General features: G+C 52.8%; 8 protein-coding genes and 1 pseudogene across 9 annotated transcripts, besides 1 other annotated feature; 4 read left to right on the top strand and 5 right to left on the bottom strand.

Moving 5' to 3' along the window:
- Nucleotides 1-218: 218 nt before the first annotated feature.
- Nucleotides 219-1592, bottom strand: NCS54_01037300 (Hypothetical protein; the record flags this gene model as incomplete). The annotated part of the gene is made up of 1 exon (XM_053155683.1): nucleotides 219-1592. Exon 1 carries the CDS (start codon nucleotides 1467-1469, stop codon nucleotides 219-221), a length of 1251 nt encoding a protein of 416 aa, XP_053011658.1. The 5' UTR covers nucleotides 1470-1592.
- A 240-nt stretch (nucleotides 1593-1832) lies between these two features.
- NCS54_01037200 (Pre-mRNA-splicing factor CWC21) lies at nucleotides 1833-2419 on the top strand (the record flags this gene model as incomplete). Its single annotated transcript, XM_053155682.1, has 2 exons — nucleotides 1833-2062; nucleotides 2122-2419. 2 exons carry the CDS (start codon nucleotides 1833-1835, stop codon nucleotides 2417-2419), a joined length of 528 nt encoding a protein of 175 aa, XP_053011657.1.
- Nucleotides 2420-3039: 620 nt separating this feature from the next.
- On the top strand, nucleotides 3040-4401 carry NCS54_01037100 (Hypothetical protein; the record flags this gene model as incomplete). Its single annotated transcript, XM_053155681.1, has 4 exons — nucleotides 3040-3099; nucleotides 3194-3397; nucleotides 3451-3603; nucleotides 3652-4401. 4 exons carry the CDS (start codon nucleotides 3040-3042, stop codon nucleotides 4399-4401), a joined length of 1167 nt encoding a protein of 388 aa, XP_053011656.1.
- Nucleotides 4402-4774: 373 nt separating this feature from the next.
- Nucleotides 4775-6214, bottom strand: NCS54_01037000 (BRCT domain-containing protein; the record flags this gene model as incomplete). The annotated part of the gene is made up of 5 exons (XM_053155680.1): nucleotides 4775-5272; nucleotides 5331-5561; nucleotides 5612-5715; nucleotides 5765-5962; nucleotides 6031-6214. 5 exons carry the CDS (start codon nucleotides 6212-6214, stop codon nucleotides 4775-4777), a joined length of 1215 nt encoding a protein of 404 aa, XP_053011655.1.
- A 419-nt stretch (nucleotides 6215-6633) lies between these two features.
- Nucleotides 6634-9069, bottom strand: NCS54_01036900 (Multifunctional tryptophan biosynthesis protein; the record flags this gene model as incomplete). The annotated part of the gene is made up of 2 exons (XM_053155679.1): nucleotides 8648-9069; nucleotides 6634-8599 (listed from the first exon to the last, which is right to left on the bottom strand). The coding sequence occupies exons 1-2, from the start codon at nucleotides 8965-8967 to the stop codon at nucleotides 6634-6636; spliced, it is 2286 nt and encodes a 761-aa protein (XP_053011654.1). The 5' UTR covers nucleotides 8968-9069.
- A 249-nt stretch (nucleotides 9070-9318) lies between these two features.
- NCS54_01036800 lies at nucleotides 9319-15086 on the top strand (annotated as a pseudogene). Its single transcript has 4 exons — nucleotides 9319-9509; nucleotides 9594-10506; nucleotides 10556-13696; nucleotides 13746-15086.
- Nucleotides 9319-15086: a sequence feature.
- A 607-nt stretch (nucleotides 15087-15693) lies between these two features.
- Nucleotides 15694-16171, bottom strand: NCS54_01036700 (Hypothetical protein; the record flags this gene model as incomplete). The annotated part of the gene is made up of 3 exons (XM_053155678.1): nucleotides 16086-16171; nucleotides 15942-16011; nucleotides 15694-15879 (listed from the first exon to the last, which is right to left on the bottom strand). The coding sequence occupies exons 1-3, from the start codon at nucleotides 16091-16093 to the stop codon at nucleotides 15694-15696; spliced, it is 264 nt and encodes an 87-aa protein (XP_053011653.1). The 5' UTR covers nucleotides 16094-16171.
- Nucleotides 16172-19536: 3365 nt separating this feature from the next.
- On the top strand, nucleotides 19537-22849 carry NCS54_01036600 (Rho-GAP domain-containing protein; the record flags this gene model as incomplete). Its single annotated transcript, XM_053155677.1, has 3 exons — nucleotides 19537-19678; nucleotides 19936-20091; nucleotides 20145-22849. 3 exons carry the CDS (start codon nucleotides 19537-19539, stop codon nucleotides 22847-22849), a joined length of 3003 nt encoding a protein of 1000 aa, XP_053011652.1.
- Nucleotides 22850-23293: 444 nt separating this feature from the next.
- On the bottom strand, nucleotides 23294-25401 carry NCS54_01036500 (Mannosyltransferase; the record flags this gene model as incomplete). The annotated part of the gene is made up of 3 exons (XM_053155676.1): nucleotides 23294-24694; nucleotides 24743-24973; nucleotides 25186-25401. 3 exons carry the CDS (start codon nucleotides 25399-25401, stop codon nucleotides 23294-23296), a joined length of 1848 nt encoding a protein of 615 aa, XP_053011651.1.
- Between the last annotated feature and the right edge of the window lie 1460 nt (nucleotides 25402-26861).

Genomic DNA, 26861 nt, shown 5'->3' with positions numbered 1-26861 from the left:
GCCGGGATTGGCTGCATAAAGAGTCGAACAAGTCATGGAATCGAGGTTCAGTAAGTCCATACAGCACAAGAGGCATGTACTCAATAAAGGAGGGAATCGATTCAGCTCTTCTTCTATCTAGGTATGTTCATCATAGAAAGACAATGGCTCTTATCATCACTGCCCAGCCATCATCCAGACTCTAGAGCTATCCAGGCTCTCAACTGGAAGCTTCATCTCTATCTTCCAGCTCCACCAGCTTGCTCCCAGATTCCATCCCCTCTTCCCTCAGTAATCTCCTTCCATTGCATCGCAAACTCTCTCAATCCTCCCTCGCCCGCCAGACTTGCATCTACAACCTCCTTTGGCAGCTTGTGTGCCGAGTACTGAGGGCTGCTGAAGTTGTAGGCCGCCGGGTCGTCCTTTTCAATGATCCTAAACTCCGGAACCATCTCGGGGTGGTACTCAATTTCCTCCTCGTCGTCCTCGCCTTCGGTCACTGTGTCGTCGCCACTGACATCCGCACCCGCATCGTTGCTCGAAGTTCCATACAGAGGCTTGGGGACATCCATTTCAAGAAGCTCCTGCCAACCGAAAAGAAGGCTGTCTGTTCGAGGCGCCCAGGGGTTGATGTCGATAAGTCTCACTCTACCAAGACCGTCCTTCTCGAAAGAATTCTCTGGTACGTAAACGTCAAAGACGAAGCTGGCGTCAGGAAACGTGAATCTCAGCTTCTCTCGGAAGAAGGTCTTGATCTTGCGCCACAGTTGGGGCCGAATTCCTTCTAGAAAGTCGTAGTGGTTGAGGTCTCTCTGCGAGATTCCAACGAGGGATCGGTGCTTGACGAAGCAGCGGAACTCTAGAGCCACATGAGGCGTGAAGAATGGCCGTAGAACAAGGATAGGGGCGTATGGTCGAGAAGGCGCAGCCGAAGTGCAGTCGTCAAAGGCGTGGTCGAGATCGTGAGAGATGAAGGACGATGATTTGAGGAGGAGGTAAATATCGTTTGGGGAAGTGCACTTGAGCGTGTTCTGGTGAGGCGATATCCACTTGGCATCCTTGGGTGAGGACCAGTTCAATTTTGGTGCCACGGCGCCGCCAAGCTCGGCGATCTTCTCCTTGATGAGCTTGTGAGTCTCTGGGAATCTCTGGTTTGGGGGTAATTTCTCAGATTCGTCGTCTTCCTCGTCTGAAGATTCAGCATCCTGTGCAGGTGGCCTCGTGGATGTGCTTGCTGAAGTGTGCCACTCCTCGTCGGCCTCAGTTGGTGTCTCTTCATCATCCGCTAGGAAGATACCATCTTCATGAAGGTACTCGATGAATGATGGGGGCAGCGGAATAATTCTCGACTTAAGACATGAGCTCCTCAACTTGGGAAACCAGGAATCGTAGGAGCAGTTTTGGATATGATCCTTGGTGACAGGAGGAAAGACAATCTCAGGCGCATTGCCTTCGTTGCCAGTAGAGGCGGAGTCGGACAAGTGAGGCATCGCTGGTGGTCCAAGGAACTGATGAGAAGCTTGAATTTGAAATCTTGAGAATCTTGATTTGAAGGGAATGAGATTCGATTTAAGGATCAAAAAGATTCCGTTTATGTCTTCGAGGCTGCTTGACTCACTTACAAATCTTGTAGAAATATTCCTTGCCCCTCCATCATGAGGGGCAGTTTCTGGGGCGTATCTTATCAATTCTGCCGCCTTCTCTCGATTTGTTATCTCACCGCCTTCCATTCCGGACAAGGAACCTACATCACCGAGGCCCACCTTTACGAACAGACAAACATACATCCTCCATACTCGAGTTTATGATTGCGAATTTCTCGAATCCCAAGTCGTATTTGTTTTCCATCAAACATGTCTGACAACGTCGGTCTTTCCACTCCCCGAGGCAGTGGTACTTCTGGCTACGTCCAGCGAAACCTCGCCCACATCAAGCCCCGCGACTACGGCGCGCCGTATCCCAAGGACCTCGATAGCTTGCGGCACAAGCAGCGACAGCCAGACAAGGGAATATTGGAGCACGATCGCAAGCGCGAGGTTGAAGTTAAGGTCTTTGATCTCAGAGATCAACTAGAAGAGGAAGAGTACGTCCACCGCCAGCACCAGCTACAAGAGCCTATCGCACTAACCTTTTCTCGTTCAGAGTCGACGAAGAGGAAATTGATAGACGATGCGATGAGCTCCGACAAAAGCTCCTTGCCGAGATGAACTCCGGTAGAAGGGGTGCTGGACCCAAGAAGGCGTTCAAGCAACACCAAGTTCACGAGATGGCCGACGCCAAGATCAAGGAGAGCGAGCGACTACGAAAAGCCTTGAAGATCAGTGCCGACTACGAAGAGGGAAGTCACTGGAAGCGACAGGAAGAGAGACTGCGCACTGCTCTGGAGAAGGAGGATGGTGAGGAACGGGAGAAGGAGAGGGAGAGGGAGCCGAGAGACTGAGTCAAACACCACTCGACGCTTCACCGCTATGTCTCTACGGAATTCTGTGGCAGAGAAATGTGTGTGGCGGACGAAACAAGCGGTTGTGTGGTCGATCCTTTGGCATCGGTTCCGTACCGGGCCTCCCCCTGGACGGGATCAGAGTGTTCTCGATGGAGACGTCGGGGGCAGGTATTATGAGGCGGGATTCACCTGGGGTATCGGTTGCATTTTCCATCATGTATTCTTTTTGACTCTGTTGGCGCATCGGCGTTTGGGTTCATACTCGGGGACAGATCCCCTATCACTGGTGTACTTGGTATAGGGTATTCTTGGCTCATTGGACAAATATACACATTCCTGCTTGGATACGATTTCTGCTTCCCTTCTCTTTTCCTCATGAATATACCCTCGTGGGTTATGTCTTGTAGGCTATATGTCTGCTTGGTTATAGTCATGTTGATTGGGGTTGTTTTTGTAGTGAGTGATGTTGCAAGGTGGTTTAAGTGGGCAACGCTTGAGGCACAGTCTATTATGCCACTCAAAGAAGGGTTTCAGGTCTAGTATTGTATCAACCCCCTAATCAACGAACAGAGCCAAGTTAAGACTGAAGAATGATAAAATCATCATATTAACCATAAATGTTTGCCAAATATGTCAACTCGAACCTCCAGTCGGAAACACTGAGTGGTGTGACACATGTAAGTGCAATGTGGCTTGTCCCGAGCTCCAGCCACAAGGACCCGCAACACCACGAGCATCCTTGAACCTCACACGTCACTTAGACACCTTCAGTTTCATGAGACCGTCTGCCACCGACACATCATGGCAAGATTCACGCAAGCGCCGGGCGCCGCCCTCAACAGAAGCTCGATTGATACAGCCTCGGCCGAGCTGGGGATTCTCCTCCTGAGAATACAGAATACGATATTGCATACGGACAGCGAGCGCGAACGAAGATTGCGGGCGAGCGAGTATGAGAGGGCCAGGGTGGCATCTGTAAGCTCATATCGGAACAAACGCCGTACAATCTCTAATTATTGGCATCGCAGAATCTCGAATACGCGCGAAACTTGTTGACAAAGCTTGAACATGATGCGCTCGGCATCAAAGCACCAGGGCGCCGTGTCGAGGTGCAGACAGACCTGAATGGGAAGAGGGAGCTATTGGAATTGCTGCTGGACAGGCTAGAGGACCTTCGTCAGGTATGAAGCGGTCGCCTTGGTAAATGTGCAATGCTTAAGATGTATCAGGTTGCGATTAACGATGATGACGATGACGCAAGCACCGATGGGGAGGACATACTCTCCGAGATAATACCCACGCCGAGCGACAGTATAGTCGATTCGATACCTACAGACCTACAAACGGAAGGCTCAGAACAAAACGAAGAGGCAGAACCGGAACCGCCAGAGATAACGCCGGAAGCTATCACTGAGACGAGACCATCAGCTCCAGCTCCAACTGCACCACCCGACTCACCTCCCGAGGTCCCGACTCCTTCAGGACAGCAAGATCCAGAACCCACACAAACAACACAGACTCTACGACCAAGAGGCGCAGCCGCATCAAATACACCTTCAGCGCATTCGACTGCGCGCGCCGCCCTCTTCGCCAACCGCAGCAAGCCTGCCACCGCGCAAACCTCAACAGCCACAGCAGAAGCGCTGCTAGACCGCCAACGCGCCGAGCAAGATGCCCTCTCAGAATCGATCCTCAAAATGGCCGGAGCCCTCAAGTCAAGCTCGCAGCGCTTCTCGAGCACACTCGAGGCAGACAAAGAGGTTGTTGGCCGCGCGGGCGAGGGCATGGACAAGACGGAGCGGGGCATGGAGGCAGCAAGGTCCAAGATGAACACCCTCAAGAGGGGGTCGGGTGGATTCCAGATAATGGGGATGGGCATATTTGGAAAGTTTTACTTTTACTTTCTTTATGCTTGCGTGGGGGTGCTCATGTTTATGTGCTTTGCGCTGGTGTTCTTTGGGCCGAAGCTTAGGTTTTAAAGATGGTTCAGGGGCAGTCTAATCATTTGGCCAAGACTTGTTGAATGGAGTCCATGGGATGTTAGGATAGCGACTAACTGTATCATAAAACAAAATGACAGATATTGGGATGCTCCCCTGAAGCTATCTTGTGTCGTTCCAATTGTAAACTTCCCGTTGTGTCCTGTAGCGAACTCCTTTCCCCTGAACCACATCGCCTTTCCAGCATGATTCCCAAGACACACCCTAGAGCTCCGTGTAAATACCGAAATCAGGAGAAAGAATTGCCTGTATGCGCCGTTTGATCAAGTATCGCTGATTATCCCCACCCAGCAACCAACAAAGGCATGTCCTCCACCCTTCAACCACCCACATAGCTCGCTCTTCATGACTCTCACCCAGATTCAGCATCGTCCGTTGAAAATGTCATATCCTTCGAGTCCTCCGCATCTTCAGAGACGTGATGTTTAGGAGACTGCTCACAGCCACTCTCCTGACTTTGAGAAGGTGGAGCTGTGGATTCTGTAGCGGTGGTGCTGTCAAAGATGGCCGAGACTGGGGTTGACGGGGCATCTTCAACTTCCACATCTACAGCAGCATACTGGCCTTCCTGACTAGTATCCTCATCGGATTCCATGTCGGCATCCTGCTCAGCTTCATCGTCCTCGTCACTGGCAGCGTCCTCCTCTCCCGCCTCTCCACCAGTGGGAAAAGACGCTTCTCCCTCGCCTTCCCCATACTCCAAAATGGGTTCTGAATCATGGACTTCTTTGGGAGTCTCGACTTCGGCCTCCTCAACAGGGGGCCATGGAAGACCTCGTAGCTCGGCGTTGATCTGCTGGCAATACTCGGAATCGAAGCGCAGACGTCTCCCCGAAGGTTTACCACCAGTCTGAACCCACTTAGCCAACTAGCAATGCACCTTGGTGGTTTTAAAATATGACACTTACTGGGGGCTCATATTGAAAATATGAGCTCGGCATCGTCATGGCAAGTGTCACCCGATCTTCCCAGGGGATACCAGTCTTGACCCGAAAGAACTCCATGAAGAGATCCATCTGCGGACGCCACTTGTCTGGGCATACACTTGGCCGATGATAGGTAGGCTGAGAGTTCCCTTTGCGCTTGGTGAACTTAGCAGTGAACCAGTACAGGTGAGGCTTTGCATTGGACTCCCAGAGCTATTCCAGGGGTTAGTATAGAAAGACTGTAGGCTGAGGACATTACCCACGCAGAGTGTATACTTCTGTCCAAATTCACCAGCAGCTTCGTCGTCGCGTGAAATGTCAAGCTGGTAGGCAAAGTTGCTTCGATCTCTGTAGATATGGTAAAAGTCTACCATGCATTAGCTTGGGATGACAGAGTACTCAAACTGGGATCATACTCGTGTTGACAAACTTTTCACCATCTCTCTTCCCCTTTTCAATACGTGCTCTCTCACGTCTCTTTGCGTTCTGTTTTGCGAGAATGTTCCTCATGGAAAACTCCTTCTCAGGGAGACGCTTGTTCTTGACCGCCGAGAACTCGAACCAGTCGCAGTGAACAATATGAAAGCGTTTCCCACGCTTCAACGCATCCTTGACTATGTATCGATTAGCAGAGCCATAGCCAGAGACGGGCGTAAATAAGACATGTTGTCAAGATACATACCCCTGGGAACCCTCTTGTCAAACTGTTCTCTGGTGCAGAGCAGGTGAGTGACATCTTCGTCAAAGTGGTCAACAAAGTCACCATTGCGGATCAAGGCCCATCGCTTCAAGTTTTCAACCGTCAACTGTCCTGGGAGAGGACCTGCCGCGGCGAGGACACGGCCCTTGAAGATTTGAGGAGGCATCGTGTGGGTGATGCGATGAGGAACTGAGAGAAGAAGTGATTGAAGAATAAGATTTGTAGGAATGAAGAAAGAAAAGGGAGAGGATGAACAGGTGAGAGAAGGACAGATGAAAGAAGGAAAAGAAGAAACAGAAGGAAGCCTTTGGAGTTGTCAATGAGTGTTGGAAGGGTAGACTTGGAGGTGGTTCAGAGGTATTGTGGAGATAGGTTGGTGTTGCAACCCATGAGTACAGGAGCGGCAGCGCAACTCATGTAAAAACGATTTACCACGACAAATAAAGGGGTGTCCAAGCCATAAACATTAGAGGGGAACGGCCCACCCTTCGACCGAGCTTTGGAGCCTTGGGCACAGAAGCTTGATGATTCTCCTTTCTTCTTATTTCAAGCACCCGTAGACGTGCTTTGCTTTTATTTAACCATCTATCGAATTTCTTTTGCCGCCTTGATAAAGGCCACGATCTTATCCAAACTCTGCTTTCCACCCTCTTCCACGCCGCTGCTCACATCGACACCAATCACTCGCTCAGCCAGAGGTCCCAAAGCCTTGACAGCCTCTGCCACGTTGTCAGGGTTCAATCCACCAGCCAGGAAGACCCGGAGCTCGGGGTCCTCCTCAAGGACTGCCTTGACATTCGAGACATCGAGGAGCTTGCCTGAGCCCGAACCCGAGTCCAACAGGGGAATGGTGTGATACCCACGACGGCCGACACCAACTTGGCCGGGCTTGAAGCATCGGATGACAGGCACGGGGATGAGACTGGCCCACTCTAGGGGCTCCTCACCATGGAGTTGCACCAAGTCGAGGTTATACTGCTTCTGCTTCTCCAAGACCTCGCTCAGGGGCTGGTTTTGGAAAATACCAACGAGTTGAGTCCGAGGGCTCCTGAGTCTGGCAGAGGCGGTAGCAAAGAAGTCTCGGGCCTTGTTGTCAACTTCTGCCACCTGAGTTTCGTACTTTTGCGTGCTAGAGTACGAGTGCACGGCTTCTGAGATCGCAAGAGCAGTCTCATGAGAAATGCATCGCTTGGCACCTGGGACAAGGCAGATGCCTACAAAGTTGGCACCGGATTCGGCGGCTTTGAGTGCGGCCTCGGCGCTTCGAGTACCGCAAATCTTGACATAGAGGGAGGAGGGGACGTCTGTGGTAGCTGGAGGCTCAGATCCCGAGCATAGTTGGCTGATGAAGACACTGGCATCAGGGGCCCTCATGATGGCCTCACCAACCAAGACGGCGTTGACGCCATCCTTCTTGTTCATCAAGACATCATCATGGGTGTTGATGCCGCTCAGGGCACAGATGATGGTGGTTTCGGGAACCATGCTTCGCAACCGGCCAGTGGTGTTGAGGTCAACCTCGAAGCTTTCCAAGTTGCGGTTGTTGACACCAATGACCTTGGCACCAAGCTTGACTGCTGTTGTCATCTCCTCTGCATTTTGAACCTCAACAAGAGGCTCCATGCCGAGGGAAAGCGAGTACTTGTACAAGCGTTCCAACAACTCGGTCTCGAGCATCTTTACGATAAGAAGGACAGTATCGGCACCGGCCAAGCGCGCCTCAAGGATTTGATACTCATCAAAGATGAACTCCTTTCGCAGAATCGCGGGTCGGTTAGGCATGCCATCCAAGACCTGTCGAACAGCTCTCAGATCTTCGATGCTGCCCTTGAACCACTCGGGCTCAGTGAGCACCGAAATGACACTCGCTCCGGCCAAGGCATACTTGCGAGCCTGCGCGGGTGCACAAATGTCAAGGGCAAAGATACCCTTGGACGGAGACCCACGCTTGATCTCAGCCATGAGGGCAACGTCGAAAGGAGACTGTCGTAACCGGCTAACAAAGGGGATCTGTGGAGGGGCGGCGTTGAGATCGTAGGCAACTTGAAGATCCTGCATTCTCTGAGAAGGAATCTGCTTTTGGGCATCAACAGCAGCCTTTCGGTTTGCATAGATTCGCTGTAGGATGTTGTTCTTCTTGGACTTGGGGGCCTCCGAGTCCTTCTCCTTGGCGGCGGCTGACTTCTGGAACTCGGTGTTCTCCTCCCAGGTGCCTCCTTGCATGCGAAGGAAGTTGGTGATCATAGCCCGTCCACCTTCAGTCAAGATACTCTCAGGATGGAACTGAACACCCTCAATGGTGTACTTCTTGTGGCGGACACCTTGAATGACACCAGGGGAACCATCAGGCTTGGCAACCCAAGAAGTGACTTCAAGCTCGTCAGGCAAGGTAACATGAGTACCTGCAAGAGAATGGTAACGAGTGACTGGTACACCTTGGTTGAGGCCAGCAAAAACACCCTTGGCATCATGAGTCAAAGGGGAAGTCTTGCCATGAAGCCACTCCCCGGCTGAGCTGACTTCTCCACCATAGACGTTGAAGATGCATTGCCTGGGAAGAATTAGGGAAATAATCTCTGAAAGCAAAATGATAACCTACAAGCCCATGCAGACACCAAAGATGGGGAGCTTGCCCGCAAAGTGGCGGATGACATCGCGGCTCACTCCAGAGTCGGACTCAGGATGACCAGGTCCAGGGCTGATGATGATTTGTGTAGGCTTCTTGGCAACCAATTCCTCTACCGTAACCTTGTCATTTCGATAGACAGTAACAGTGGCACCGGCGAGAACGAGGTATTGGTAAATGTTCCAGGTGAAAGAATCGTAGTTGTCAATGAGGATGAGGTTGGAAGCTGTTGGGATGGGAGGCGAAGGGTCTGCTTGGTGCGGTGAGTGATCAATGATATCTGCGGAGCCCATTTTGAATACGCAAGAAGAGAAGAATTCCTTGAGAGCCGTATCCTCGATTTGAAGCCTTTGGCGAGGTTGAGCGGCGATGTTTGGTGAAGGTGACTCAGTGCAGCTGCAACGGGTGAGTGAGTACTTATGAATCAAAGAAGTTGTGAAGGTGCCTTCCGTTGTGAAATCCGGCCGTCCAAAAACTGTGTATTGGCACTGTGCCACAGTGCTGGAGAACAATCATAAGGACAGTGCGCATTTCTGCGCTTTAGACCGATTGAGGTCCGATAGCCAGGCGCCACTGGAAAATCGGCTGAACTCCGGCGTCTCAGCTCTGGAGCTCTCCCAAAAAGTTGACCTTGTCTCGCCCAGCCCCAGGTGCAAGCTTCATCGCGATCAGGCGCGTCAACAACCACCAAACTTCGCATCTCACCCCATTTTCTAGGTGATGCAGCATCGCATGCCACTGTCGCCTTTTTGACGCTCTCTGCAATGGCGTCGGTGGCTGATCGCATCTATTTTCCCTCCCTGGAGCAATGTCTGACCGGGGAGCGGGTGCTTCTGTAAGTTGCATCTTTCTTTCTTTGCAGCCGTCTATTTGCTGCCTATGAGAGTGTCAATAAACATGCCACTGACATTCCACCCAGCTCTTGGAAGCTCATCGCCACTGCGCTTTCCGATGGCTCCGGACAGCGAACAGCTAGCTCGGCCGTTATTCAGTTTTTGAGCGACGATTATGTCCACCGCCTCCTGGACGACCCAGCCAGCACCTTTGCACCGCCGAACGATGCCACCAACAAAGATTTCGACACCAAGACTGCACCGATCCATGTGCCTGCGAGCCCGGACGGCCGATTCGACATCGATTCGATCAAGAAGGATGCGACATGGCTCAGCAAGAACGCCAAGATCAACTTGGTCGCCGCCCTGCGCATAGTTGTTGTGGAGTACCAGTCCCGTCCTGCTAGCCACCTCATGGGACCGCTTTCATCTCAGGATGCTACAAATCTGCAAGAGGCTGCTGGACTTTATAATGGCCAAGGATCGGCGTTTTTGTTGGATTTGGGTTCAGCGTCTGCCCTGGACGCCGACGAGATCTGGACTGAGTTTGAGAAACCCGAGACGAGGCAGCGACGGCTGTTTAACATCTATCTCTCCGAGCGCCGGTATTTCATGATGTCTGCGGACTACGCCAACTCGATCAAATTGTACGAACGGTTGCCTACATTTGCCAATGTTAACCTTGACTTGGCCAAAACCTTTCGACTCAAGTTGCCTGCGCGAGACGATGCGGAACCACTACTGCCGACCTATCTTCAAGTCTTGACGGATGCGATGAAGCTCATTGAGTCTGGACTGAGTTCTGTGACGGACGAGAAATGGGTGACCGAAGACGTGGAATTGGACTGGCTGAGGACGCTTCTCACTGAGGCTGTCCACGCTCTGTCTGTGGTCTTTCAAATCGTCGACAGCTTTGACGGCGACTTTGCGCCATCTAGCGCGGTTAACCAATGGTTCACTCTGATGGAGGTCTATAGGTTTTTTGACGCTGTCCAACCGGTTTGTGTGAGCCAACCCTCCTTGGGAAACAGTTCTAATTCTGGTACAGATACACGAGAGCATCGCCCCCTTGGTGTTGCCCCTGAAGACACTATCGGTTGCTGTGTCCCTAATCTTGCTCAAGCCCGCCAGATCTTTGACTTATCTTTCCGAGAGAGAGGAGGATGCTACTCAAGCCGATACCACCTATGACACATATCTGCTCTCCTCCGATGTTCTCGAGCAAGTTCACAAGAGTGTCATGAATGCAGCTGAAGCCGATTGCGAGAGCGCCTCACCTGTTATTTTCGCTTGGACCCTCCTTTTGCACCGCATGAATGTCTCCTACCAGAGCAGGACAGAGAAGCGGGACAATCTCCTCCAACAAAATGCCCGAGAAACCTTTGAGGCTGGTGGTGTCATTCGCCCAATTGCAAGGCGCAATTCGGCAGGCAGCATCTTCTCAATCGAGTCGTCTAAGTTTGACAGCTTTCTTGAGAATTCAACCTCCTCCAAGGATCTCGTTGTGGTTGAGCAGCTTGCATCGGCTGTCACAGCTCGAGGCCGTGTCTTTGATGTCATCTCAACCATGACTTCAGGCTTGGGCCCTTCAGACGAAGGCAGCATGACACCTTTGCTCAGCTCTCGCATTCGGAATGTCTTTTTGGAGCTTCTGAAAGTATCATACCCCGTCATTGGCTACCAGTCTGAGCCTGTGAGCTCGTTGCTCTCCGTGCTTGGCGCCGGCCGCAGTTATTGGGATCTTTCAAACCACGAGAACCTTTCGGAAAAGCAGGATATACTTGCATCGATGCTCAACGACGACCTTGCGCTCGAGTTCTTCTTCCAGCAAGCACTCGACAGATACCCCTACGAATTCCTCCCCTTCATTACCCTCTGCCGAACATTGGCCAGTGCCACCAGTCTTCAAGACAGTGAGCGATCTCAGCTGATTCTCAACCTTCTCCGTGTCACCCCGACTCTCACATTCGTACTCCCTGAAACCTTCCAAGAATATGAGCTGGTGCAAGAAGACGAGAATACCAATGCTTTCTGCCTGCTCCAGGACATTCCCCTCATCTCTCTATCGCCATCTTGGCGCGGAAGACGGATCGAGGATGACGCATACCGGATACCCGCGGGAACCTACGGACGATTTGTTACTGACACTGGCCGAGTTGTCTCGATGGAGTACCCTCACTCGACTATTTCACTCTTGGGCCGACGGCTTGAGATTAGCCTCATGAAAGAGGGCTATCAATCTGAACTTGGCATGCTCCAGCCGGATGAAACCGCCGAGGTCATTGCTCTGTTCGCAACCCTGATCCGCATGGATTATTTGAATGCTACGAGGGAAGGTTCTACTGAGGCCCTGGTGTCTTCTGAGAACGACATCCTACTCGAAGCAAAGAAGCACATTGATGCAGGAAGTGGCAGAGACCTCCTGACAGTAGTTTGCGAAACGATGGATTACTACATGCAAGTCGACTTGGCAGAGAGTGAGGATGTAGTTGTGGCCATCCTCAACTCCTGTATCCAATTTCTGGACGCCATTCTGCCTGTCTATCCCAGTCGAGTATGGTCTTACCTTTCCCGGTGCGAGTTGCTGAGCTCCGAATCTAGGGCTGGCAAGCTCACCAAGATCATCGGAAGCCTGGATCTCGTTCAGGAGAGGTTTGACTTCCTGTCATCCTGCCTTCGACTGTTTTCTAATATGATCGATACTGCATTGACATCGGCTATTCAGCGTCGAGCCGGCATCCAGACTATGGGCAGGAAGAAGACAGACCTCAATCCCTGGCTTGGCACTGCTGACAAGGTGCTATCCAAGGTTAGCTATTCGATCGCCCAGGCAGGAGTTGACATCTTTGAGAACACATCTACTTGGAGATTCGCCTCTGACGCTTGCCGCTCCTCGATACTCCGAGATGTTGTGCCTGTGCTACACAAGGTGATCTTGCACAGCTATAGCCTCGGCGATTCTTCGAGCTCTGAGAACCTAACTTCTTGCCTCCGACCTGCTGCTACCTATGTTCTGGATTCTTTCATCTCCCCTTCCACTGGGTCGCTGAGGTTCCAGCCTCTACTCTCATCTCTCGTTGCGGCCTTCACGTCAACTGATAGCACGCTTTATCCCAGACGTACGGACATGATCCAGTCTCAACTGAGCTCTGTTTTGGAATTCTCAGCAACACTCTTGCGGGTTGCCAACTATCTTGAACAGTCATCGAGCATGATCGAGTCTTACCTCTTTAAGAGTTCTACCCTGCTTGCACGCCTATGCGCAGCGTCTGATCATTTCCGACGACCGACAATGTGGCTGCTGGAGTCCCTGGTGGTAAACGCAGGCAAGGCATCAAACGAGCCCCCGTCGCTGCTCGGATATCTTGGTCCCCAAATCTCCAAGTCATTCTTGCAGCTTCTTGCGACTTTGGGCAAGCCATTTGAGTTGACCAAAGACGTGAAAGCTACTTGGAAATTCTTTTCGGCTATCTTGAGAAATCGACAACAGTGGATGTCTAACTGTCTTCTCACGGGTCAGACGCCGAGAGAGGCAATGAAAAAGGACAACAAGAAGACGGAGATCTCCTCCGACTCTGTGTTTGCGACAGCACTTGCACGGCTTGGAAAATTGAAGGAGCTCGACGTGAACGAATCCATCGTCGTCCTCGACTTTGTAGCTTCGGCTCAGAACTTCTGGCCCTGGACCGTCTTCACACTCCAAAAGGACACGGCCTATCTGGATGGCCTGCGAGCATATGTTCGCGACCTGAAGCCATCCAGCATCACCGTCAAGACGGACGCCGTCCTTGCCAGCTTCGAGGCGAGATTGGCCGCCTACATTGCCGAGACTTTTGCCATGCAGCTTTACCATTCGCGCCACCTGGGCAATTCTGGCGCCCTGGCAAAGAGTCTGGTTAGTGATCTCGACTATTACCTACGCGACGGAGTTGAAGTTGCCGGCTACAACAAGTCTCTCCACAACAACTTTGCCAAGAACTTCTCCAACAAATACTCTGGCTGCCCAGTGGCCGACTTTAAGCGAACCTCGCTGGAGCCGCGAGAGCTGGGCAAGAGCTACTATTATGACCTGGAGCGTGCCGATGAGATGCTCAAGTTTGATCCTGGCTGGAAGGGCCGCAAAGACGATGGCTTCAAGGCGGAGATGGAGCGTGCAAACACAAACCTGTCACTAGTTGACGCTCAACTTGTAAGTCTATGTGATGCCCAATTCGTGACATAACTAACTCTATTGCTAGGCCCTTTTCCATGCCTGGGAATTTCTTCTCGTGGAGCTTAGCACATGCCTTCCTGACAATGACATGGTTGCGAAACAGATGCTGCAGGTTGCACAGCAGTGTCTGAATGCGAACCAAGGGATCCCTGGACCCGAAAGCATCTTTCTCAAGCTTGTCGAGTCTCGTGCCAACCTTGCGCTGGTTCTGATCCAGCGTCTTGTCAAGTCTTCCATACCAGTCAAGGACATTAACCAGCTTCTATCGACTCTAGTTGGCACAGTCAACGGAGTTGAAGAACCTTTTGGGCCGGACTCCATTTCATACTACCGGACCTTACTGAAGGCGCTCTTTGTCACACTCCGTGCTTATCATACCTCGGGAACCAAAGGGGGTGACACCCATGATGCGTTTGAGGGAACTACGGTGGCTGTAATGCAAACTGTCCTGAACATCCTCGACCGTGTTATTGGAAGGGGCTTCCGCGCATTGGTCAGCCTGATCCACGACAACGAGGCGACGGTGGCACCCGAAGACCTTGCTCTGTTGACGGCTATCCTGCAAGCTTGCCTGAGTCTGCCGAATATGGACCAATCGCAAACCCAGGTTCTCAACATCATGTCGGAGCACCGGGCTCTCCACGCCGCCACATCTTTGTATTCGTGGGCGGATAGATTGGCAGACCAAGGCGACCCTATCTATGGCGAGCTCAGCATGATCTTCCTCCTCGAGCTTTCAGCGCTGCCATTGATTGCCGAGCAGATGGCGTGTGACGGAATTCTGAGCAACATCCTTTCAGCCAACTTGACCAAGTTCATGCTGAAATCCAACCTCTCCCCTTACTCGGATTCTCCTGTGGTACAACGCTGCTTCGGCATCTGGTCCAAGGGACTTTTGCCCTTGATGCTGAACTTGCTGACGGCTTTGGGCGCTACAGTCGCTCCCGAAATCGTATATGTGCTCAACCAGTTCCCTCATCTGCTGGAGTCAAGCGTGGACCGCTTTGAGGCGCCTGGTGCGAGCCGTACACAATCCAGAGCATCACCGCATTACCTGACGTTGGTGGCTATCTCAGAAGTGCACTCGTTGGCACTTCTTACTAAGGTGCTTGCTGCCCTCCGGGTCAACAATAACCGCGACATTCCCGATGTTGAGTGGGATTCAGCTACTCTGTTGGAAAACGTGGACTTTTGGCTCAGCACAAAGAAACTCTTGAAGGAGAGACTCATGCCATTGGGCCAGCGAGAGATTGATTGGCGTGGCATGAAGTCGATCACGGGCACATACGACAGTCTCTTGGAGGAGAAGGCAGTGGCTCAGCTAGACGCTATCCGAGACGTGCTCAGCGATGAAGCAGAGGGTTGAATAAGGGGATGAGTTGGACTCAAGGACAAGAGATTAGAGGAGGACAAGAACGATGGTTCATGGTGATGTAAAGTACTAGTATCATAGGTCAAGGGCGTTGGAAACGGGCCGAATGCGTTGTGGAAAGACATGCGAGAAATATTGTTTTCGTATCTACCTTACTCGATGAAAAACGAGAAAAGCGTTGCCACGGAGGATTGGCTGAGTTTTTAATGATGTCATATTTTTTTCAACCCAGACTGACCTCAGTGATCTTGATATCAGATGAATGGATGGCGGCATTATTCGTTAGCTGAGTAGAAACGGGGTTATTGATTTCCAACCCGAGCGAGGAGGAAGATCTCCTTTCTATAACCCAGGATAATATACAAGTACAGCTCGGTGTTGGTGCGCCAAGAGCATGCCATGCGTTGGCTCACCACTCTCTAGATGGCAGCGTCCTCCCTTTGGCATCATGGAAAAATCGCCTGCCAGATGTTTGACGCCATATAGCCAGCCGCAATCAGAGTTTTCCTGCATCTTTTTCCCAGTCGATCCATAGTCATACACACGTCAATTCTTTAAAAAGCCCCCCCTCATCCATACTCGACCGTCGTCTTTTTGCCGTTTACTTGTTCATCTGGGCCGTGAGCTGGGCGTTGTGCTCCTGGAAGCGGTCGCTAATGCGCTGCTGGGAGGCCATCCACTTTTGGACGCAGCGGTTGATGCAGCCGCTCTCCCTGGACGAGATGGCCTTGGAGGTGAAGTCGTCGACGCAGGACATGAAGCAGTGCTCAACGAGACCACCGAAAGCCTAGGTTGCCGGACATGTCAGCTTCTTCTGGATCTCAGGTATTGCAGAGGGACAAGACATACGCCCATAAACTCCTTGACCTGGCGCTTCTGCATGCGCTGCTCAAGAGTGCGCTGCTCGGCGGCGGTTAACCTGTCGTGAGGGAAGCCCTGATCAGCATTGTTTTTCGACGGCCGAGACTGTGACTTTGAGGAATTGAGACGAACATATCCATTGTGGCGGTCGGAGGGGGGGGATGCGTGGCTATGGTGGGTTCTGGGAGGTCGTCGTCGTTGTCGTTGTCGTCGTCGATGGGGATTGAAATTTTGAAGTCCGCCGCCATCCACGGGCCAGAGATAAGCTCGGGACTCGGGCGGTTTGGGGCCTTATCGGCGGGATCGCATTATCGTTTTACCCCAGATTCAGCCAACCACACACTCCGTCATACGTCAGGTACCTGGGTAGACAGGCACAGCTTCGTTCAAGACAATTGTGCTACGAATTTCTCGGGGATAATTTCTTGTGAATATTAGACCAAGTCAGGTACTGCATCGCTCTTGGGCTACATGATGCATGCGTTGAACTTTCTAGATGCAATGCTGTGCTCTGATGTGCATGTCTTGAAGTAAAGCTTCCTCCGTTAGTGGCCGGAGCCTCGTAAAACGCTGTGTGACGGGGAAGAGGACCACATCCATGGCTATACTAAAGAGTTGATTACATGAGAGGAATGATATCTAGGCAGTTATGCAATCAGAGATTGGTGATTATTTCCTACTGTGGAATGCTTTGTTTCATCCTGTCCTGATTATTCTTGCTCACACCGAAGATCTGGGCTCTTGTTTCGTCTGGTGCGCCACACATCGAATACCCATACTTGACTTATCAGAACCAGCGACCCGGGACAGCATTGATAAGCATGACGGATTACTATTCTGGTGTTCTCGACTTGCAAAAGGCAAAAAAAAGATGAAACACTGATCGGCAGGATTCCCGGTCTGATGATGGCAGTTGCGGCTCGGTAGTGGACGAGAACTCGTGTTTGATGGGCGAGCTAGCGGGCAACGTCGTCGAAGCTGGCATTGGGTAGATGGGATGGATGGCATGTTTGGAGGAGGGTGAGGGGGAGGGGGGATGACTGACGTGTGATACTGCATCCCGCAAACAGTCCGTGAGGAGACCAATGTCCAATTTTGGAAACTTGGAGGGGAAGTCCCTTGGATGTGGGATCCATGATGAATGATAGTCTGTTAGTTGTACTCTAGAGAACCTGATAACCACGAGGAAGCATGGGTTGTGTGAACTGGTGTAAGCTTACGGTTTATACCCATTTTCACATCTCTTATCCCCGTATTCCATAACCTTTAACTCTCGTTGCACAAAAGCAAAGACTCGAGGGAAACTTTGGTCTGGCTGGGGGACCCTGGATCCTGGTCCACCCAGGATGAGGTGCTGATCGAGTCGAAATGAAATGGCGTCGATATGGGCTGCGACCAAGAGGAGGCCCTGCAGATGGGCTAAAATTAACAAAGCCCTCCAGGGCTGCTTCTTTCTGTTTTCCCTCACCGTAACATAAACCAGGTTTTTTTCGGCCACGCAGCAGATGGATGTGTTCGTATAGCTACAGAGCTGGGTTGCAGTAGTGGTTTCAGCTCGAGCAACCAGGGGGCAATGTCCTGATGATGAGATGCTTTGTCAATCTCTGGCAAAATCTTGAAATCTCGCAAGCGACTACCGTATTCAACAAGGCAGCTCTCATCTCTCATCTCAGTGTACGATGTGCTTGTAGGTACCTCGCCCGCTGTGGGGGTCCCATCAATCATGACTCTGCCCTACGGCGGGAGTTCCAAGGTTGGATCCTGGCAATCTCCATGGTCCACGACCACTCGCATTCTGGTCCTGGGCGCTACTGTAGGTAGGAGCGGGATCCACTAATTGGGACCTTTGGGTTGTTGCATTGGATTTGGGTAGGGTGAACGTTTGCGGCCTCCCAGGATGTGCATTGGATCCATTGTCAATATCAACATTGGTATCATAGGATACTCCCGCAGATACACGGAGGCCATCGCCATCGCCATCGCCAACTTCTACCTGTCCGGCCCAGCACGGCAGCCCTTCCACATAATGTGCATCCTCTACTCGTAATGTGACAAGAGTCTCGGGTTCATCAATTCCGCCCAGGCACGCGTGAGGCTGGATTCCTTGGCCGTGGGGTTCGAAAGCTCGCGGCGCCCAGTAACTGTAAATGCACCTCAGCAGCGGAAACCCCGCCGCCCACTTCCCTTGACTGCCTGCCATGCACACAGTCAGAAAGCCTCATCTGGGCAGCAGCCCAGGGCATATCCAGCTAAACTAAACCTCCACTGGAAGGAGAGGTCAGCTTTGCCGGGGAGGGGGATGGAGGCTTCAAATGCCTGAGCTGTTGCATCCACTTTTGATTTTCACCTTTTTTTCTTTTTCCTTCTTCCCCCTCTTCTTGTTCAGCTGCTGCTGTTTGTCCCTTCGTTCCATCACATCGCTCATTCGCTTTCTCGACAAGTGGTACCCTCTGCTTCAGCGTAAACCGGCCCTGCCAACAGGTACCTCGTGTCTGACCCCCGCCCACACTTACATTTGCTTGCTTGCTTGCTGGCCTGACATCCACCATCGCCCGACACCTGAGGCCCTGCTCGCTGACGGACGGTACCTCCATCATTCTTTGCCCTCCATCCCGTCGGGTCCAATCCATCTCTTCCCTCGTTGCCCAGCTCAGCTCAGCCCAGCCTCTTTGGCCTTGCAACCAACCTTTTCTACCTACGGAAACAAACTTGGCTGTGCAGAAGAGTTACTCTCGCTGTCAATAATTCCCGTCTCCATCCCTTGACTGCCCCCTTGGGTTCCTCCACTGCTTATTAGAGTCGTTCGCTCTGCTAAAGCCTTATCCCACCCCCCGGACTCTCTACCACCTAAAGGCCCAGGTACCTACAGACAGCTCAGGTACTCCTACGGCTGGACTGTTGCTGCTGGAGCTCCCTGCCCCGAGTCCCCCGCCTCACAATTCTTTAATCTTACTCCCTCTCTCGCTCTCCATGCCGCGGGCTGCTCCTCTATCGCGCGACAACCATCGACTTGAACGATAATCAGCGCTCTCGTCAGCCTCAGCTACTTTGGCATCTGTACACGCCCGTGTCGCCCTCTCCACCGCCCATCGTCCCGCCCTGCGCGCGTTTGTCCCGGCTCCTCTCTTTCCGCAGCCCGTGCCTCACCCACCCCAAGCCAAAGGTGGTAGCCCAGCCCAGCCTCGACGCCCTAACGCCTTGCCTACCGCTCTGACGCCCTTGACGCTGCCAATCATCGACCGATCCCTCAACTGGCGCCCACAGAGTCGTCCTCGACTCCCTCGTTTGAGCTCCAGCTCTACTCTGGGCCTCTGGCTTCCAGCTTCCTTACTTGCAGTCTCGCATCATTCCGTGCAATCGACATCGACCTCGACGTCCTCCCTGACGGCCCGACTCGATTCGGCCCCCCTCCAACGCCGTCGACGGGTCACCGCCAAGCGCTTATCCTCGTCGCTGTGCCCTCGACTGAGATCGAGGGGCCATCGTGACTCAGGCAACTGGGCCGGCCCAGCTGTAGCGTCGTCGCTCTTCTCCTCCTCTTCGCCGTCCTTCTCGTCCTCCTTCGCACGCGCAGCCGTTCGTCATGACGTCCGCCGCACCCAACCCGAACCAGGCCAACCAGCCGCAGCTTCAGATCAACAATGCCACATCGCCTCCGAACAGACGCGATCTCAAGTCATGGTGGAAGGGTTTCAAGCTGCCCTCAAAGCACCAGGATCCCCAGGGTATGCTTCCTCCTATCCTATCACCTTTTGCGCAACCTCGTCCAGCTCCCAGTCGTGACGCCCCAATTCGATCTACCGTCTTGCTTTCACTCCCCGCGACGTTGCGCCAAGTCTAGCTATACCAGACATCTTTGGTGATGCTCTTCATGATTGATCCAGTCGCTTGCATCAAGCGATGTGATCTTCTGAATCCAGGAACCGCTGAACGCGCACACGCCCCTCGCCTCATTCGCTTGGTGTCTAACTTGAGCATTCAGAAACCCGATCACAAGGCATCTTTGGTGTGCCTCTACGGCAAAGCATAACATATGCCAACGTCGCTATCTCCCTCATCGACGAAAATGGGAAGAGTTACATTTACGGTTATGTTCCCATAGTCGTCGCAAAGTGCGGCGTCTTTCTCAAAGAAAAGGGTAGGTGGATATGGTGGGCTTACCTCAAAGGATCTTGCTGACACTATCGCCAGCCACTGGTATTGAGGGCATCTTTCGTCTGAGCGGCTCGGAAAAGAGAATAAAGGAGCTCAAAACAATCTTCGATTCCCCCGATAGATACGGCAAGGGTCTCGTCTGGGATGGTTACACAGTTCACGATGCCGCAAACGTTCTACGGCGATATCTCAACGACCTCCCCGAACCTGTTGTTCCTCTCGATCTCTACGAAAAGTTCCGCGACCCTCTCCGAGGTGCAACGAAACAGGCTGTTGGCGACCTGGAAGGTCCCCAGTTCGTCGACAACTTCAACGAAAAGGCTGCTATCGAGAGGTACCAGCGGCTCATCACCGAGCTGCCACCCTTGAACAGACAGCTGCTTCTCTACATCCTTGATCTTCTTGCTGTTTTTGCCGCCAAGGCGGATGAGAATCGCATGAACTCGCAGAATCTCGCCGCCATCTTTCAGCCTGGTATGCTGTCTCACCCAAATCATGCCATGGCCCCCGAGGAGTATCGACTGAACCAGTGTGTCATCATTTTCTTGATTGAGAATCAAGATCACTTCCTCATTGGCATGCAGGGTACTGCTGCTGATGAGAAGACCAAGAAAGAGGTGGAATCTGGCACCCCTAGCGCACCCCTCACCCCTAACCCGAACCGAAGCTCCAGCTTGGACCGATCTGCATCTAATGCAAGTGCCGGTGCAGCCAGTGTGCGACGAGATGGAAAACTCCGAAGGAATCGATCCGTATCGTCAAGAAACTCGAGGAACGACGGAACTTCGACTCCCAACAGTCCGGCCCTGACAGCGACCCCAACGACAGGTGGGCTGGCCAGAAGTAACACGGTTCCATCCAAGAAGTCGCCAGCACTGGCTGGCGGGCGTTTCCAGAGACAAGATGGCTCTCGTCCTCGCTCTCCAGCTCACTTGGAACCCTTGACGCAGCTGAATGCTGGTGAGAGTGTTGACCAATCTCCCCAGTCAACGCGTTCGACCGATATCAGCGCTAGCGGTCATCTCACACCTACCCGAGCTCCGGTAACAGGCCGTAGCCAAGAGAGGCTACTCGAGGTGCCCCAAGAGGCTCCTACACCCACAAAAGAGCGAAATCTGCCCAGCATCTTCCGAGGATTGCCGTCAGATAGCAGTGGCAGGCAGCCTAACAAGCTGAAGAAGAAGCGGATACCTGGCAGCCTGAACCCAAGCGCGCAGAGCTCCAATGCTTCGCTGTCGTATACCCACCAGACCGCAACCTCCCCTAACTTGGAGCTACCCAATCCCATGGAACATCCGCAACAACACGAACAGGAGCAACATGTGTTGTCACAACAACCGCAATCGCAGCCACCAGCGCCGATTCGAGAAGAGAGGCACCGTGAACACCTCGAGCAGCAGCAAGATCGACTCCATGGGCAACAACATCCTCAAGAGACTCAGCTCACTCCTCCAGCCTCTCTGGTGCAGCAGAAAAGCGATGTCTCCTCAGAACACACTCCAAGGGCATCTCAGGCATCTTCGAATCAAAGTCTTCATCCCGACAACACGTTGAAATCGAAGAAGTCGCCACCGACATCCCTGCACTCGTCTTTCAATGAGGGGTCTGATCTGGACCAGGTTCTCGATGAGCAGTCCATCACCACCATTGAACAGGCTGAGAAGGAAAAGAAGAAGCGATGGCGATTGTCGAGAAGTAAGAACGCTGACAATGGCGCCTCAACACCCTCTGGGCTGACCTCGCCACGCATGGTTCTCGGACTGAATGAGAACGCTGACGTGAGTAACCTGTCGATCTCAAGCTCGAGCCATCGACCCCGGAAAAGCGAGAGTTCCGACCGACCCGTCATGCTTGGTGATGCACACAGCGGTTTTGATTCAGGTCGGGACAACGATTCCAAGGGTCCTATAGGATGGATCAGGAACAAGTATCGCGAGGCAAAGGAGAGCGCCGATGCGAGGAGGAATAAGTCTCCTCCCGCTGATCGTACCAACTTGAGCGCGACAAGCTTCGCACCCCGTGGGAAGAGTTTGGACATCAAGCGAGACGGGCCCAAGGAGGGCGAGAAGCAGGCTTCTAGCCCCCCGGCACAGCATGCTTCCCTTGCGGCCGCAACTGGAGCTCCAGCCGTTGCTTCAACTCTTGCCGCAGCTGTTGGCCCGACGTTTGCTCCGGCTCCCAGTGCAGCCCCTGTTGCTCAACCAGCCACCATCACTCTGGTGAACCAAGTTCCTCAGCAGCAGCCCCGACCGTCGCAGATTCAGGCCCAACCTAAGCCTCTAGCCCCGCAGCAATACCAGGCTCAGCATCAGCCCAAGCCGCAGCCCCAACCCGAGCCTCAGGTTCAACAACAGCCCCAGCCTCACCAGCAGCAGCCCGTCCTACCGCCTGCACCTCAGCACACGGTAACCCAGACCTCTGCTCCAGCTCCGGCACCAGCTCCGGCACCAACTCCGGCCCCTGCCCCCGCCCCTGCTTCGGCGCCAGCTGCATCTCCGGCTCCTCAGTCACCACAGCAGAAGGAATCTCAAGATGCGCCCCAGCCCCAGCCCCAGCCTGAACAGCAACAGGAAGAGAAGCCGGAAGAGAAGCCGGAAGAGAAGCCGGAAGAGAAGCCAGTTCAAGTGTCTGAGCAACCGCCTGCGTCACTCCCAGCACAGTCGGAGCAACCGCAGTCGCTGCAGTCACCGCAGGCACAGCCTCCACAACCACAGTCGGAGCCAACAAAACAGGAGCAATAGTAGGGAGGCGACATTTCAATCTAGGCTGGAACAGGAGTCGAGGCGAGGCGGGAGCTATGGGAGTGATACCACTTTATGAATTTGTCACGGAGGAGGAAGGAGTAGGAACTGGACGGGACGATGATGACGGAGGACGACATGCGGGCGGCGGGTTCATCGACAGGACCCGTGTCTGCCCTTTCTGCCACCCTTATAGTCGATTACATGTGTGTAATGTAGCCCGGTGTGAGGTGAGTCTTATTTTCGTTTAAGCGGGTGGAGGAGTTACAATTTAAAGGAGTATGGGTCGTTATAAAAGAAAGATTCGGATTATCCAACAATGATAACATCGTTGATGTGTTGAGCTAGGTGAAGTGTATGGCATAGCCAACGTGTGATCTTCTTGTGAAATACAACCAATATTAGTACAGGGGGAGCTAGATGGGCATGCCTTGATATCTCCTTTTACGCCTTTTCAGGTGGTGCGTTGCCATATACTCCCGTGTCCCAAACAATCATCTTGCCTGCACGTCGCCAATCCTCATTGAAGAAGCCGTTGAAGCCTCCCCAAACACGACGAATCTTGGACAACCCGAGGGTCTGCGCCTCTGGTGTCTTGATGAATTCATCTAGCCAAGGCTCGACACCCTCAAAGCCGACGATGTAGCGAGGCACAGAGAGGGGCTTGGCCGGGCTGAATAGCTCCGTTGTAAGGAAAGGAATGGGGTTGTCATAAAAGCGGTCGGCCTCGTCGCGGTAGTTTTCTCGTTCAGGGGTATTCGGCTGAGTATGCAAGGGCGGTTCACATGTGAGGGCGTAGGCGCGTAGGCCAGGGTAGACAAGGTGTGAGCGCCAGGGCGTAGAGTGGCAAGGCATGAGGAATAGGGCAAAGAGCTCCTCCTCTTCATCTGGGGGCGAGGAGAAGCGTGTGGTTTGTGCGAGCTTTACCGAGTCCGGATGAATGCGCTCATACTCATGGCGGAGGTACGAGAGGACATTGAGAGGAGCAGGCTGGTGGAGAAAGGAGAGGTAACCGGCGAGGAAGATGTTTACGCCCAGGGCAGCGAGGAGATAGGATTTGTTGCGGATTTGAGGGCGAGGATGGGGGTTGTTGGTAGTGGGAGCGGGCTGTGAGGTGAAGAAGGCAGCGGCATATGGAGCGGCGAGAATGCTGAGCGCTGGGAGGAGGGGATAGATGAAGCGGACCTCCTTGTGGGAGATGACTGAGAGAGCGCCAATAGTAGTAAAGACGGTATACGCCAGCGTCTTGAGAGCGTTGAGCTGGCTAGCTGAGACGGCGGGAGCACTTGGCTTATACAAAGCGAGGAGCGCAAATGGGAGACTGGTGGTGCAGATAAGGGGAAGTCCCTGAAAGAGGTAGTAGTGCCAGGGGTTCCGGCCATAAAAGACGGCAAGGGACTTGGAGAGGTTGAAGTAGAGGAAGTTGTAAGGGGGGAACGTCCAGAAGCCAAAGTAAAGGCGGTCTGAGGTGATGGAGACAGCGAGGACAAGAGAACCGCACAAGATAGCCTCGCGCAGCAAGACGAGCACGGTAGAGGGCGTCAGAGGTGAGGTCCCTTGAAGAGAGATCCTAGTGAGAGCGACCAGGGCAATAGTAGCCCAGATGAGAATATTTGTCGGGCGAAGAATAACAGCAAAGGCGGCAAGGCAGAGAGATGCGCGGAGAGGCCAAAGGTTACGGAGAACGGGGACTGGCTTGGGGTTCTCCTTTGTCGTCTGCGCAGCGCCGAGGAGCTCCCAGGGCCAGTAGTACAGCGCCATTACAGTAAGAGTCATCTCGAGGGAGTTTGAAAAAGTGCGGGTGGAGCAATACCATTGCCAAGGGTTAAAGAGCTGAAGGAAGAGCTAAGGGCGCGTCAGTAAGATGCCCTCAAGAAAGGGGAGGAAACTTGCAGCAAAGAAGGAGACGTTGCTGTTGTCGCCGTAGATGGACACGGCAAGTTGCCAGGTGTACCAGTCACCTAGGGCGGCGATTCCAGCTTGGAGAGTCCGAGGAGCTGCAACAAGGATGGCGGCTCGGAGGATACCCATGGGAAGGACATGGCTCGCGATGAAGTCGGCGGCGAGGTATGCGCCAGCGAAGAGGGCGGGATGGAGGGAGGATCGAAGTTGATGTTGCCATTCCTGTGAAGGGGTTAGAAGACTTTTCTGATGGGGTGCATGTCCAAGATCAATGTTTAGGGTGTGAAGGTTAAGGGATTGGCTCTTGAGTGAGCATGAGTTGATGGTGTAAGTGGTTGAGTGAGAGAGGCAGCTCAACCAAGCAAAGTCATGATAGATCAAGTTCCGGATTATGAGACGTGGATATAGACTCATGACCCAAGAAATAAACATACCCATGTTAGCCAAGCACCGCTCCGGGGACCAAAAGCCAGATCCCAAGCCGGCTCAAGAGACTGAAAGAACTCATCAGGCTGAAAAAAGGTGGCGATCCACCAAGCATTGATGAGACGGATGACGAATATATCACGGAGGAATACAGGACGGTTCCTCTGATTCCGAGCGCGATCCAAAGATGACGGTGGTGCTGTTGCCGCTTGTATTGAAGGCATGATGGGTTGTTACTGTTGGTGCTGCTTCAATCGCTTGGTTGGAGACAGCTGGTCTGTTTCCATCTTGAGGATGTGACGTTGGTGCTGATTGGTTGGTTGGTTGTTGATCGTCATGTGTTGTCGGAGAGATGCGAGGTGGGTTTCACCAGCCACAGGTGTGCCACACCACAACTACCACCAACGACCACACACGGGATATTCGTACAGTATATGTTGGAGCAGCAAGGCATGTTGGCATTGGTGTAACTTGTAGTCAGAACTAAGTGTAAGATTCTGTTGAAAGCCAGCAAGATCGTTCGACAGTCTGACCACCAGTAAAGTATCTCTCACCATGTCCTACACTCCCAAGATCTGGGCAAGCGTCATCATGGCCAAAATCGGATGATTGAGTGAACATTCCCCAGACTTCTAAAAGCGTGGACAATCTCTAGTCGCGGCAAGAGCAAAAAAAACATGTTCAGCTTCAGTCATCAATTCGGTACGTAATCGAGTTTTGTAGAAATGGCCGCCGGCGGCATCGTACGTAAAACCGTGAGGTGGTTGTTTGAAGTTTTGGTTGTGCCACAGTTCTGTGGGCCACTTGTGGATGGAGTTGGAGTTGATCAACTCTGCGCCTAGTCGATGAACTACTATGTTTTTTTTTTCTTAAGGAGAGTGTTTATTCTAGAATATCTGGTGAATTTCCCCTTTGGGACCTCAACTTGAATGTATTCAAAAGTCTCGATACCTTCAATCTGGTAGACATTCGCGACTGAGACCGAGATAAGACTATGACAGTAGCGGTCAAGATACTCGGATACGACGACGGTGTTGGTCTGCCGTTCCACGGAGGCGGGGGTGCCGGCGGCATCGGCGGAGTTAAGAGGATTTCTGGCGGAACAGGCGGGAATGGCGGAACAAGTCACTCCGCTATTGGGCGCGTTCCTATCTGTGGAGCTGGGCGGCGGAAGGGCGGAAGAGTGGGCGGTGTTCCCATCTGATCTCAGATGAGGCTCGCCCAAGCTGGGGAATGGCCTGATTGGTCAGGGATATCGTTGCAGAGGGAAGGGGAGTGTTTGTTGGTTTGTTGGTTGTGGGTGAGCCATGACGACATGAGATGGTAGCTGTGGCATTGCCTTTGCAGAGCGTCTAGAGTCTCAAGAAGGAATCTTTTTGTATAGTTACTATCCATCTGGCTCTGCTCAATGTCAAGATCAATCTCCAACTGCCAGATCATGGCTCCTCGTAATATCCGTCCCTCGATTGGCCACCATTCAATTTAGCTTCTCCTCCAAGCTTGCATGACATGGCATGGCAGCACATTGCACCCTTGTCAAAGTGGCCCCCCCTCCCTCCTCCATCATCCCCCCTCTCACCCCAGATTCTGCTGTCATCAGGCAGAGCCTCTTGTGCCGGATCGACGACCTGTCGAAAATCTACACCGCAGACCGAACGCGGTAGGTGTTGTTTGCCGCGAGACA

This window comes from Fusarium falciforme, chromosome 8 (genome assembly GCF_026873545.1).
Source record: "Fusarium falciforme chromosome 8, complete sequence".
Classification (NCBI taxonomy): domain Eukaryota; kingdom Fungi; phylum Ascomycota; class Sordariomycetes; order Hypocreales; family Nectriaceae; genus Fusarium; species Fusarium falciforme.
Note: the sequence above shows the minus strand (reverse complement) of the source record. Positions and strands in the feature narration are given on the sequence as shown.